The sequence below is a fragment of the Ammospiza nelsoni genome, chromosome 19, assembly GCF_027579445.1.
Source record: "Ammospiza nelsoni isolate bAmmNel1 chromosome 19, bAmmNel1.pri, whole genome shotgun sequence".
NCBI lineage: Eukaryota > Metazoa > Chordata > Aves > Passeriformes > Passerellidae > Ammospiza > Ammospiza nelsoni.
The window spans coordinates 1,054,451-1,068,372 of NC_080651.1; the positions used below are offsets into that span (position 1 = coordinate 1,054,451).

Below are 13,922 nucleotides of genomic sequence, written 5' to 3' on the forward strand. Positions count from 1 at the left end.
TGTTCTGTACATACACACATGGCTGGGGTACAAATGTGCCTGTGCAATCTGTTCCTGTGTGTGCTGGGCACACAGGGAGAATGCCAACAGTGTTGGGTGGGATCAGCTCACAGAGAGGTGTGGGTGCCTGCTCGGGACGTGCACAGGTGGCACTCTGGGCACACACCGGTGTGAGCACACTCTCCCATGTGGGTGTTCCCTGGGTTGTGCAGGAGGTACTCACATAAAGGGCAGTGCCTTTTGGCTGGCAAGAATTCCTGGGAATGCATCATGTGAGTCCTGGCACAATCAGGTTCTGTGGGAGTGAGGACTCAGCCTCTCCTCCTGCCCAGCTGTGCTGGCAGCTGAGCTGGGGGCAGCACAGGAAACTCTGCCACTTTCTGGAGGAACCAGGCAAAATCTTGCTGGAGCTCCTGTTTCCAGTGCTGCCAGTCAGGTACTGTTCCCCCCACCCCCTGGCATGAGGCAGTTCCACTGTGAGGAAGAACTCTAACCACATGGCCTTCCTCTGGTCACTCTTCATCACAATTTCCCTGTGTGAAGAAGCCACCAGCTCCCCAAACTGCTTATGTGGCTCCTGCATCCACAGCTGAGCTGTCTGAGGCTGGTGGCATCCAAGGGCCATGTGCCCAAGCACTGCTCAGCCCTCACACACACAGCACACTCAGCCACAGCACCTTGGCCTTAGCTTGTTTAATGTGACTTCACAGATTCCAGAATGTTCTTGTGCCTTTATTTTCTCCATCACTTCAGCACAAGTTGCCCCCTAGCCTGACCCCTGGGGTCTACAGGGCTCTGCAACAGGTCATGACCCAAAACCCCGGGGGATGGGGCTGCCATTCCTTGGACCCTGCACACCCAGGGGAGCCATGGCCCAGCAGGATTCTGTGACCAGGGATCATCTCCTGAAATGCTGCCCCAGGCACCGCATCACCCTTCAGGCACAGTCAGCCTGCATCACTTTCTGTGCCTGCTCCAAACCCAGGCCCAAAACCTGGCCATTCCAGTCCATTCCATTCCAGTCCATTCCATTCCGTTCCGTCCCGTTCTGTTCCATTGCATTCCATTCCATCCCGTTCCATTCCATTCCATTCCATTCCATTCCATCCCATCCCGTTTCTCCCATCCCATTCTGTTCCACTCCGTCCCATCCCATCCCATCCCATCCCATCCCATCCCGTCCCATCCCGTCCCATCCCGTTCCATTCCGTCCCATTCCATTCCATTCCATTCCATTCCATTCCATCCCATCCCATCCCGTTCCATCGCATCCCGTTCCATTCCATCCCCTCCCATCCCGTTCCATCGCATCCCGTTCCATCCCATCCCATCCCATCCCGTTCCATTCCATTCCATCCCATCCCATCCCGTTCCATCCCGTTCCATTCCATTCCATCCCATCCCGTTCCATTCCATTCCATTCCATCCCATCCCGTTCCATTCCATTCCATTCCATTCCATTCCATCCCGTTCCATTCCATTCCATTCCATTCCATTCCATTCCATTCCATTCCATTCCATTCCATTCCATTCCATTCCATTCCATCCCATCCCATCCCATCCCATTCCATCCCATTCCATTCCATTCCATTCCATTCCATTCCATTCCATTCCATTCCATTCCATTCCATCCCATCCCATCCCCTCCGCGCTCTCCCACGAGTGCCCCCAAGCGGCCGACCCCCGCTCCTTCATGCAAATGAGCTCGGGGCGGCGGGCGCTGATTGGCTGCGGCGCGCAGCGGTGGCGCCGCCCCCGGCGTGTGGCGGTGTGGGCAGCCAGGTGCGCCGGGCCGGGGCCGCTCCGCTCGCACCAGCACCGCCACCACCGGCACCATGACCGTCACACGGCTCGACCAGGGACAGCGCTACCGCCCGCGCATGGCCTTCCTCAAAAAGGTGAGGGCTCAGCCGCGCCGGGGGCAGCCGCACCCTTAGGGGCGCGCCGGGCGATGCGGTGCGGTGCCCGCGGCAGCGCTGGCGGTTCTCAGGGCGATGCCGCGGTCACAGCATCTTGCTCGGCCACCGCTCCCCGGGCACCTCTGGGTGGGACCGAGGGGGGACAGCTCCTGCCCGGGAGTTTGGAGCCATGACTTGTTGCAATCTGTTGGATCTGTGGAGAGCGCCGTGGATCCCAGCTGGCTCGGGGGGCAGCGTGTGCTGAAGTGATGGGGAAAACAGGACTATAATGGTGTTTATCTTTTGTAGCTTAGCTGAATGGTTGCCCTGACACGCTTTCTCCCTCTTCCATTTTTTTTTAAAGTCCTCAAATCTGTGTCCGTTCTCGGGGAAAAACCCATCACCAGCACCAGGCCACTCAGTGTAGCTGTGCTCCAGTCGGTCCAGTGTGTGTTCCAGTGCTTTCAGCTGATGTCCACATTCACACATTGGTGTGTTACACTGGTCTATTACAGCCTGCTCTCCCTCCTTCCAGTGTTCCAGACATGAGTGTATTTGTCGCCAGAAGCAGTAGGAGTGGGATGATGCATGCCCACGTTTTTGGGTGTAATGTGTAATTCTGTGCAGCATTTGGTGGGTTTTTTCTGTAGCATTCATTCAAAGCATGGCCAGTTGTAGTGTAGCTGGTACTGCAGATTTTAAAAGCAGAGTGTTAAGCTAGCTTTTCTCCCACCCACCTCTCCTGAGTGTGGCTTATCCTGTTGGATGGAATTAACTCAATTTCCAGTGACAAGTTGCTGTTTGAATTGTAGTTAGCTTTCCTCAACGCCCACAACCTAAGGAGGATTCCAGGGGTAAAGGGAGGAAATTTGGGGATATTCAATGCTGAGGTGTAAGCCTGGCAATACTTACTACACCAGAGGAAGTAAAGAGGGTATTTTCTGTGGTGCTGTGTCTTGCAGGGTAAATTTGGCTGGGAAGCCCTGCCAAGGGAAACACTCCAGGCCAGATTCTGCACCGAGTAATACTCGGTGGAGTTGTGAGCGGGGGTGCAGAGGAGGAGAAGCTGTGCTCTGAGAAAACAACTGCCTGCAGCTGTGCTTCAGCTGCTCCGTGGGAGTGCAGCAGGCTCTGCACGGCACTCCCAGTTCCTCAGGTGGGAAGATCAGTCAAAACACAGCGAATGCACCACTCACACTGAGAGCAGCCAGGGGGGCTGAGCACTTCCAGGGCTTTGCAAGTCCAGGACCTGTTAGCAGCAGGGAGGGAAGCTCCTGATGGTCAGTGAGAGCCCTTGGCTCTCAGCTCCACTTTCATTCCTGCTCTGTTTTTTCCAGACCTCGGAGAAGCCATGCTCGGAGCCTTGGCTGGGAGCACCAGGCACCTTTACTTGTGCCCGTGGTGGGAGCTGAGGATGCTCAGCCTGCACCCAGCGAGCACCTTACAGGCTTAGACCCATGAGGAGCTAAAATCCTGGAAAGAAGCTTTGTTAATTGCTTAAGCCTGTGCTCACGCTCTGCCCCCAGCTGGCACAGGCTGTGCCTGGAGGGAGGGATCCCTGCCATGCTGCCATCCCATCCCTGTGTGCATCCACAGCTGCCAGCACCCCCTGTGCTGCCTCTGCAGCAGGAAGATGTGTCCACAGCAGCAATCCTGCCATGGAGAGCACAGGGGGTTGGTGGGCAGTGCCCTGCCCTTGCAGTGAGGCTGCTCTGAATGACTCAGGCTGGATGTGCAGCTTGGTCCTTGTGGCTGAGCTACGAGGGGATCAGAGAGCCCTGTAACACCTGTTCTTCATGCTAGCACTTAGGTTGTTTTTATTCTATTTTTTCCTCCCCTTCTAAACCATATTGGCTGGAAGAAGAATGACCCGAAAGTCTTTTGGGATAGCAAGGAAACATCTAAAATTCATTTTGGCTGGATGCTGTGAGAGCTTGAATGAACCCAGGCTCTTGGTGCCTGTGCCTGCTCCAGCAGCCAGACCTGGCTGTGCTGGGCATCAGCTGGCAGAGCTGGGCTGTGCTCTCAGGAGCTCCTGGGCTGGGTGTTTTTCCTTGCTGAGCTGCACAGTGACTCACACCTTGTGGGTAGGGCTGATGGATGCCTTCTTCCCTGCCTGCTCCTCACTCTGGTCCCTGCTGGCTTCTCCCAAGCTGTGTAGCAGCCAGGGAGGGGCTGTTCCAGGCTCTGGGGGCTGTTCCAGCCTGGCTTTGCTTCTCCAGGCTTAGACTTTCAGCAGCTGCTGGGCCTCATCTGCCTGGGCATTTCCAGAAGTGTGTGAGCAGCTGAATTGTGTTTTTGCTGGAATCCAGCAGACTCCTGCTCTCTGAGGCCCTGGGTATGGCTGTAACTGAGCCTTAGGCCAAGCTCAGCCTCATCCCATCCTCCCTTTCCTTGTTCCAGGCTGGGAGATGTCAGTGCCACATCTTTTTTTGGAAAAAAATCCCCTCAAGACTGGGAAGAGCCAGTACAGCCCTGCCCTCCCCACTCACAGATTTGCTTCCTTTAGCTGAGGCATCACTCAGTGGGAACAAGCCACTTCCTCTCAGCTTTAATTAAGAAAAAGCAGGAAGTTTTAGCTGGTTAACAATGGATTTTTTTTTCATTTCTTCTTTTTTCTGATCATCCATCAACGTGCAAAGCAAGGCTGGTAGTTGTAGACCCAGAAAACATTTGAATGAGCCTTCAGAGGCCAGAGTGGGGGTAAGGACTGTGGTGTAACCTTGGAAATCAGGGCAGGTAGGGCTGACCCTTGCAAACAGCAGCAGGCAGTGAGGGAGGCTAGAGCCAGACAAATAGCATGGAGAAAGCAGCAGATGTTCAATTACAGCACCAGGACCGTGCACTCAGCTGGGAACTGCAAATTCCTGCTGGGAAAATGGATATTTCTTCTGTCTGAAGCAAAGCTGCCTCTGTTTGGGTTGATGCTGAGAAGGGCTGAGCTCCTCACCTTGGCAGTGTTCTGCTGCTGCATTTGTGAGTCTCAACTCAACTTTGGAGTTTGTTTTTCCTGCATTGTGGATGCCCTGATCCAAAGGGTAAAACTCAGGGATGGGACCTGCAGCCAGGGTAACTCAGCCAAGTAATCCATCACTGCCCACTGCTCCATCCTCCTCCTCCAGAACCATGGGCACCCCATCACTTGGTGGCCATTGGCCTTTCTGTCTGGGTTTCGAAAGACAGGTGCCTGCTAAGGAAGGCAGGAGCCTCCCCTGAAATGGAAAATGCAAATCCCCTCCCTCGAAATTGCTGTAAATTTTAAATTAAGGGGCTCTCAGGCAAAAAATATGGGAGCAGGAGTAACAGTTCTTTGATAGGGAAGAAAATAAAAAGATAAAATAAACAATGCAGTAAACAAACCAACACTGACAGAGTCAGAACCCAACCTGACACCCTGTGGGTCAGGGTGTTGGCAGCAGTCCCATTGGAATTGTGGCTGCAGAGCTCCTGCAGTGTCAGGGGTGGTTCTGCTGGAGCAGGGATCCTGGAGAAAGGTGCAGGTTCCTCTGAAGATCCAGTGGAATCTGGAGAACAGACAGCTGTTCCTCTGGGAAATCCAGTGGAGAAGCCATGCTGGTGTTCCAGAATCTCCAGATTCTATCCAGGTAGGAATGCTTGGCTGGTGTTCCATAATCTCCAGATTATATCCAGGTAGGAATGCTTTGCTGGTGTTCCAGAATCTCCAGATTCTATCCAGGTAGGAATGCTTGGCTCCTCCCTCTGGGCTCACATCTCCCAGTGGGATTCTGTACTTCTTATGAGCAGTGACACTCAACAGCCTCTTATCAGCAGATGTCTCCCCAGTTGTGGAAGAGATAAGCAAAGCTGCCCACTGAACAGAAGCCAGCTGCCATCCAGATGTAAATAGACACAATTTGCTTGGCAATGCAGGACACTCTCCCTGGGGCTTCCCACAGGCTCCTGAATCCAGTGTTGGTTTTTCTCACTTTTTGGGAGTTTGGGTTCTGCTTTGCACTCAGTGAGCTGAGCCCCGTGACGCTGTGCAGTCACAGAGGGGACACACAGCTTTCCTGTTGTCTCCTCTGTGGCTTTCAGGGTGAGTTCACCTTCAGGCAGAGATCCCAGCTGATCTGAAGGGAAATCTCCAGGGGGCTCGTGCCTTGTGGTATCTGTGTGTGTGAGATGAGCTCTCCCTGGGGCCTGGCTCCTTCAGCAGTCCTGATATTTACCTCTGTGTGCATCCCCACCCATCAACCAGTCAGGAAGTGGCTTCTGGCTCTGCAAAATTCAAACCAGACAGCTCTTTCCTGGCTGAAAGCATGACAAAATGTACCAGAGCCCTCAGCAAAGCAAGGAAATGTTCCTGCTGTGTGTGAAGCAGCCCTCCCAGCTTCCCTGGTGCTGATGGCAGCTCCTTATCCTGTAATCCACTGTTCCCTTGGGAGAACAGACACAGGCTGGAGTTTGATCAGCAAGGTGGATGCTTTGCAGCCAGAGCCAGGCAGCTCCTTGATTTTTAATATATTTGTCATTTCTCCAGTGACAAGAGTGAGCGTGGCAGAGTGTGAGCACCACGAGAGCTGAAGAGCTGCTGGTTAAAGGAAGGGAACATGCTGTGCTGTGGGTCTGGGGGCGTTTCTGAGCCAATTCCCTGCTCTCAGCTGGTTGAAGATGTGTCTGGAGCCCACCTGGAGAGCAGCATGTGCTGTGCTGCCTGCCCAGAGCACAGATCCTGCCTGGGTCTGCCAGGTGTCACTGCACAGGGACAGGGGGATGAGCAGGGCTGTGTTTGCCCCAGGATCTCTGTTCTCTCTGAAGGGACTGTGCACTCACAGAGGGTCACTTCCCAAGGTACTGGCATTGCTTAGAATCCCAGTTTCCTCAAGAGTGCCCTGCCTGCCTCTCCTCATCCCACACAGCTGAACTTCCTGAGGTTGAAATTGTGAGTTCTATTAAAAGACCTAAAAATATGCCTTCAAATTCCATCACTTCTGCTCTGGTTTTGCTCTTTTAAAATATTTCATAAGTATTTATACAAATATTTATGTTAAATTTTACCAGGCTTCTCCATTCTAGAATTAATTTGTCAGTGCCTTTAAAAGCAGTTGAAAATCCAGTTTTACTGACAAGCCCAGAGTGTATCCTGTCAGTACAGCTTAAATCCTCACAGAACTTGGCAAGGCTTGGGACCAAAGTCACTGTGGTGCCTGTGAAGACAATACCCTCCATTATGTGAGTGTGTCATCAGCTCAGCCTGTTAAATCCTCTGCTCTCTGTTAAAACGCTGCAGCCTCACCCAAAACAAATGTGTGGAGAGACCAAATTGGTCCTGTTGGACCAGTTTTGATTTAATAGCCCTGGAAGGAGAAGACAAAAATGAGAACATCTTCCCCAAAGCTCTCATGGCACTCAGATAATCAAAAACGAGGAGATGAGGGTGCCCCAGCTCCATCCACCCGAGCACAGATGCCAAGCGAAAGAAAAGCTTTGTGCTTTGGGAATGCTGCTGGTAGGAAGTCAAAGAGGTGCAAAATACCTTTGAAAATCTTTATCTTTTAAAAAAGAAATAAAGATAATTGGGAATGAGGAATGAAAGTTGTCTGGCCCTGAGTGTGAGACTCATCCTGTGTTAAAATGAGTCACCAGGATCCCTGAGGAGTCCCCGATGAGATGGTGCCAGATGGGAGGATGTGCCTGCCCCATCCCTGGAGGGGCTGGGAGCTGCCTGGGGAGTGCAGCCCCGCACAGGAGTGGTCAGAGAGCCCCTCACACACCTAGCAGGAGCACAGATTTTATTCCCACCCCATTTGTCTTTCCAAGTGCCCAACGATCCAGAGAAGAACCTTTCTGGGCGTAGTGGGGTCTGGCTAGCAGAGATTTTATTTATTATTTTGCCCTTATTTCTCATGGAGTGGTTCCATGCTGTCCTCCTGTGCCAGCCCTGGCTGTGTGTGTGTCCAGTGTGAGCTGCCAAGGGCTGGAGGTGGCACCTCTGGTGCCAGGGGAGGTTCAGAGAGGGCTGGGGCACAGTGTGGTGGGGCTCACAGGGCTCCCAGGAGCAGGGAAGAGAGGAGAATGTTGACTCCATGTTTCTGAAGTCATTATATATATATATATATACACACATATACACACATATACACACATATATATACATATATATACATATATATACATATATATACACATATATACATATATATACATATATATACACACATACATACATATACATATATATACATATATATACACATATATGTATATACATATATATAAATTACTGTATTATATTTAGTATTATTTTATTACATATTATATTTATTATATATAGATATATAATATTTAATATAATTATTTATTTATTATATATAATAAATGTATAATATATAGAATTATATATAAATATAATATATATAAAATAATACTACATATAATAAATATATTATTATATATTTATTATATAGTATTATTTTATTTTTATACATATCTATTTTGTTTTATTAGATATATTATGAAAATGATATTTATTATTATTTTATAATATATTATTTTATTTTATATATATATATATATATATATATATATATATATTCTTAAAACAATAGTAAAAGCATAGAAGAAAGGATTTCATCAGAAGGCTAGCAAGGAAAGAAGGAATGGAATGATAATAGAATCTTGTGACTCTCAGACAGTCCGAGCCAGCTCACTGTGATTGGCCATTAATTAGAAACAACCACATGAGACCAATCCCAGATGCACCTGTTGCATTCCACAGCAGCAGATAATCAATGTTTACATTTTGTTCCTGAGGCCTCTCAGCTTCTCAGGAGAAAAAATCCTGGCAAAAGGATTTTTCATAAAATGTGTCTGTGACACAGCAGTGCCCACCCTGTGGAGTGCTGGCTGCCCTCCTGCCCACTGCTGACCTCCAGCCCTGGTGAATTTGCAGAGAATGCCTTGAGGAAGGAGGGAATGGTGCATCTGACTTCTATCTTTTCAGAAGGCTAATTAATTACTTTATTACATAAATTATAAATTATATAATATTATAAATTTATAAATATAATTAATAATATATTTATTATTAATTATGTATTTATATTTATTATTCTGTATTATATTACATCTATATTACATTGCATCTAAACTGAATCTGCCAAGCACTCACTCTGCACACAAGTGCACTGATCTCGTGACTGTCACCCAACAGTCCCCACACACACACACACACCTGGCCCTGACAGGCCAAGGAAACAAAACACCATGAATTTGGTTAAATAATCCCCATATTGCATTCTACTTTTGCACAAACACAGGCACAGCAAATTATAAGAATTGTTTTTTCTTTTTCTGAGGTTCAGAGAATGTGAATCTCAGAAATGTCCTTGGGAAGAATTGTGCCTTGCTTTTTCTGTGAGGAGAAATGTGGCCACACATCCCATCCCATCCCATCCCATCCCATCCCATCCCATCCCATCCCATCCCATCCCATCCCATCCCATCCCATCCCATCCCATCCCATCCCATCCCATCCCATCCCATCCCATCCCATCCCATCTCCTGCTTTGCAGATTGAAGCTCTCATGATGGAGATGCAGAGCCCAGACACAGGAATCAAGACACAGACCCAGCCAGTGATGGTCACCAGCATCCCCCACGCTGTCACAGGTAAGAACTAACCTGGGAGAAGGGATGGGCCCAGTTCAGCACAGAAAATCTGCCTGTGATCCCCCTGGCTGTGTCCTGGAGCTCTGCCTCCAATATATATATATATATATATATATATAAATGTTATTTGAGATGTACCTGCTCCCTGGCTGTGTGCTGGAGCTCTGCCCCCAGTAAATATATATAAATATCATTTAAAATGTACCTGCTCCCTGGCTGTGTGCTGGAGCTCTGCTCCCAATAAATATCAGCTGCTCATCATTTGAAATGTACCTGCTCCTTTGATCTGGTTCTCTCTCCTGTCTCATTTCATTCCTACCCTTTGAATCACACAAAAGTTGATCCCCAGGCACTCCCAGCTGTCTCCTGGGGTTAACTCCAGTGACTTTACTTTAGCACCGAGGTGAGGACATGCTGCAGCCTCCAGACCTCTCCTGCTCCCAGTGAGGCTGGATCCCAAATAAAGATAAATATTAAAATCCAATTAAAACAAGCAGCCTGGAGGCAGACTGAAAGATGGTACTTCAGAAACGAGCAATTAACAATTAGTCTTCCTTTTCATGTTTACTGCTGGTAATAATTTTTCTTGAGTAGGCAGGAAAGGAACAAAATATTCAGCCCACTTGTGTGGCTGTAAATGACAGCTTTGGCTCCCTCGAGGAGGCTGCAGGAGCAGCAGACAGGAGCTGAGCTGTGCCATGTGCAGTGTTCCAGGCAGCTCTTATCACCAGCAGCCTCCTTGTGCCTGCTGCTCCTTTCACCAGGCACCAGCAGAACTCTGCTCTCCAAGCCTCCACAAAAGCTCTTGTGAGGAATCCCCTGCTATAAATATTCACACATATCCTCCTCCTGCTTCCATCCTTCTCCAGCACTTGGAAATTCAGAACAAAAACTCCCTCTGAAACAAAGTGAGTTTGCTCCAGGCAAGTCGAGAGAATTCCCCCACTGTGTTTGCAAAGCCTGGCTGCCTCAGTGTGTTGTTTGCCCCAATTTTTTTTAAAAAAGAGGGCAGAGGCACTGAAGTCACTTGCCCATGGGAAGAGGCAGTGAGCGTAGGGATTTTTCATAAATTATCATGGTGAGAGTTAAATTCAGTGAAAGTCAGTAAAACGGCTCACAAATAAACCTCAATGTTAAATGTGCACCTTTGGGGGAAAGTGCTTACAGAGGGAGCTGTCTAGAAATGAGTGATGAGATAATCCTTTAATTTCATCTATTTCAGGAAGCGGGCAGGAGGATAAGAGCTCTGAGCCCCTATTAGAAAGTTAAGTCATCACTGCAATGTCAAGAAAGGTCAACACCTCAGTCTGCAGTCCTGGGGGAGGTTTGGAGGAAAGGCAGTAACTGGTCAGGGAACAAGTGCCTGTTTGCCCTCTTTAAATGGAAGGAGGTTCTGAAATTTGCCCCCCAGAACATAAAACTAAATACTAAAACATAAAACTAAATAATAAATAATACTAAATAATACTGAAACATGAAACTAAAAGTGCTGGAGGTTTATGCTGCCTGTGGTGGGTACAACTGCTCACAGTCCAACAAAAGAATTGGGCGAGATAAAATGTGTGTGAGTTTGATAAATCCTGTGACCACTGCAGCTTGGATCTGAGATCTGGACATCCCTTCTGCCCATTAAAGGACTCTTAAGAAGATCTGGCACTGCTCTTTGCAAAACTGAGACAGGGCTGTGTGTGACGGTGTTCACAGGGGTCTGAGGATGAGGGAAGAGATGAGGATCTGATTCCATGTGTCAGAAGGTTGATTTATTATTTTATTATATATATTGTATTGAAGCTATACTAAAAGAAGAGAAGAAAGGATTTCATCAGAAGGCTGGCTAAGAATAGAAAAAGAAGGAATGATAACAAAGGTTTGTGGCTCAGATTCTTTGTCTGAGCCAGCTGGGCTGGTTGGCCATTAATTAGAAACAACCACATGAGACCAATCCCAGATGCACCTGTTGCATTCCACAGCAGCAGATAATCATTGTTTGCATTTTGTTCCTGAGGCCTCTCAGCTTCTCAGGAGGAAAAATCCTAAGGAAAGGATTTTTCATACAAGATGTCTGTGACACTGTGCCCTCATGGCATCCAGAGCACAGTGAGGGGTGAGCACTGGAGTCTCCTTTCCCCCTGAGGGTTTGGGCACACTCCTGATTTCAGTGCCTGACCTTTGCTTTGTTTTGCTTTGCAGGTAATGATATCATGCAGTGGATCCTTCAGCGCTTGAAAATCACTGCAGAAGGTGGGTAAAAATGTGAAAATTGAGCCTTTCCCAGCTTCCAGGCATAAAACTAAGCTCTCAAGCAGCAAAACCTTTTAGCTGAATTCTCCCCTGCATGAGAGCTCCCTTTTAATTCCAGTGAAGTGTTTCTGTGCAATGAGAACATCTGCATGCTCCATTTTCAGAGGCACTCCACCTGGGAGACCTGTTTGTGAAATATGGATATATCTACCCTCTCCAGGAGCCAAAGAACCTCACCCTGAGGGCAGATGGCAGCCTCTACAGGTTTCAAGTGAGTTGCAGCTCCCTGAGAGGGAGTTCAGCACTGGTTTTTATTAAAAACAGGGAGCTGGGGCACTTCCCAGGAGCTGTGGAGCTGTGCAGGAGGAAGGAAAAGACTCAGAGAAGTCTGAGATTGCAGTTTACAGGGAAACTGTGATAGTTTCTTCAGTGAAATTAGTGTACTTGTTCAGCCTAAAAATAGCTGTGCTTTCCTCCAGAGAGTGTTCCCTTCCAGATCTTAAAGCAGCAAATGGAATTGCTGGTTGGACATGGGTGATGTGGGGGCACTGAATAATGAATATTCAAAAAGCACAGTCAGAACAGGATGGGACTGAGGTTCATGGCTGGACTCTTTCCAATGCTCTCAGTGGGAAATCAGGATATTCCTGGTAGTGGGAATGAGGAATCCATCAGTTCAGGGCCTGTGTGCACTAACAGGAGGCTCCTTTCCTTGCAGACCCCTTATTTCTGGCCAGTGCAGGGCTGGGCTGCTGATGACACTGACTATGGTGAGTGGTGGCACTGCATGTGCCCAGGGTGTGGGTTTGTCCCACAGCCCAGTGTGGTGGTGCTCGCAGGGGTTTCAGGACAAGGGAAGAGATGAGAATCTTGACTTTATGTTTCAGAAGGCTGATTTATTATTTTATGCTATATATTATATTAAAATAAAATTATATACTAAAACTATACTAAGAGAAGAAAAGAAAATATTTCATCAGAACGCTTGAAAAGAAAAGAATGATAATAAAATCTTGTGACTGACCAGAGTCTGAGACAGCTGACTGTGATTGGCCATCAATTAAAAACATCCACATGAGCCCAATCACAGATGCACCTGTTGCATTCCACAGCAGCAGATAATTATTATTTACATTTCATTTCTGAAGCCTCTCAGCTTCTAAAGAAAAAAGATTTTAATGAAAGAATTTTTCATAAAATATGTCTGTGACAGTCCAGAGGTGCCCAGGGGTGTGGGTTTGTCCCACAGTCCTGCTCCACAGCTGCTCTTCCTGTTCTTGTGCTTCATCTCCACTCACAAGGAATGAGTTCTGCCCTGAATTCTGCCCTGGCAATTTTTTTCATGCTATTTTGTGAATAATTCTGAGTAATGGTGAATAGAGGGTGTGACCATCTTGTGGTGGCCTTGCTAAGAGAAAGTGCTGAAGCTCTTCTGTTCCACCAAGATCCATCACACAGGAGCACATCTGAATTACCTTGCTGGGGAGGGAAGGCTTTAAACACAAGATTAGATTTCCCTGAGCAGTTAAGTGTGTTCCTGGACCTGAGCCCAGGGCTGTCTTCCTGTAGCTTTGGATCAAGCCCTGCATTCAGAGATGGTTCTTATTTTCCTTTCTAGAAAGCGCAGTGACTTCCAATATCTCCTGATGGTTTTTTCCATATAAATCTCTTGTTGCCTTTATGATGCTTTTTGTTGTGGAGCTGCTCATGAATTTTGGGCTGACCAGCTGGGTTTGCTCCTGTGGGCTGTGCAGTTCCCACGCTGATTTGTCCATGCCAGGGCTGTCCTCTGTTGCTTTTATCTGCATTGTGCTGTAAATTTCCCAAGGAAATAAAAAAGCCTGGTTTCTATTGGAATGTTTTTATTAGAACTTGAGCAAAAACCACTGGCCTGTGCTTGGAAAACTTGGAGGTCTGAGGAGCCTCAGCACCTGGAAGGTTTGGTCCAGTGTCCCTTGACACTGTGGCTGAGTTCCCCAGGGAAGGGTGGCAGAAGGACACACTGCCTGTCCTGCCTGGGCATCAGTGACATCCCAAAAGCACCAAAGTCCTTTCTTCCTGTGAGCTTGGAGCTCATGCCTGGGAAGATATTCTAGCAGACAAAGGCTCCTGTGATTGCAATGTGGGTAAATTTATAATTATTCTTGCACT

The 13,922-nt window shown here is 48.0% G+C and overlaps 1 protein-coding gene across 2 annotated transcripts in view; it reads left to right on the forward strand.

Moving 5' to 3' along the window:
- Positions 1-1,762: 1,762 nt before the first annotated feature.
- RGS9 (regulator of G protein signaling 9) overlaps positions 1,763-13,922 on the forward strand; it is a 30,422-nt gene continuing 18,262 nt past the window's right edge. For both annotated transcript variants that reach the window (XR_009419759.1, XM_059486020.1), the window contains exons 1-5: positions 1,763-1,898; positions 9,434-9,530; positions 11,721-11,771; positions 11,936-12,042; positions 12,490-12,541. Coding sequence is in view for 1 of the 2 variants with exons in the window: in XM_059486020.1 (XP_059342003.1) it covers positions 1,836-1,898; positions 9,434-9,530; positions 11,721-11,771; positions 11,936-12,042; positions 12,490-12,541 (370 nt within the window). In the remaining variant the exon portion in view is untranslated. The remainder of the gene's footprint in view (positions 1,899-9,433; positions 9,531-11,720; positions 11,772-11,935; positions 12,043-12,489; positions 12,542-13,922) is intronic.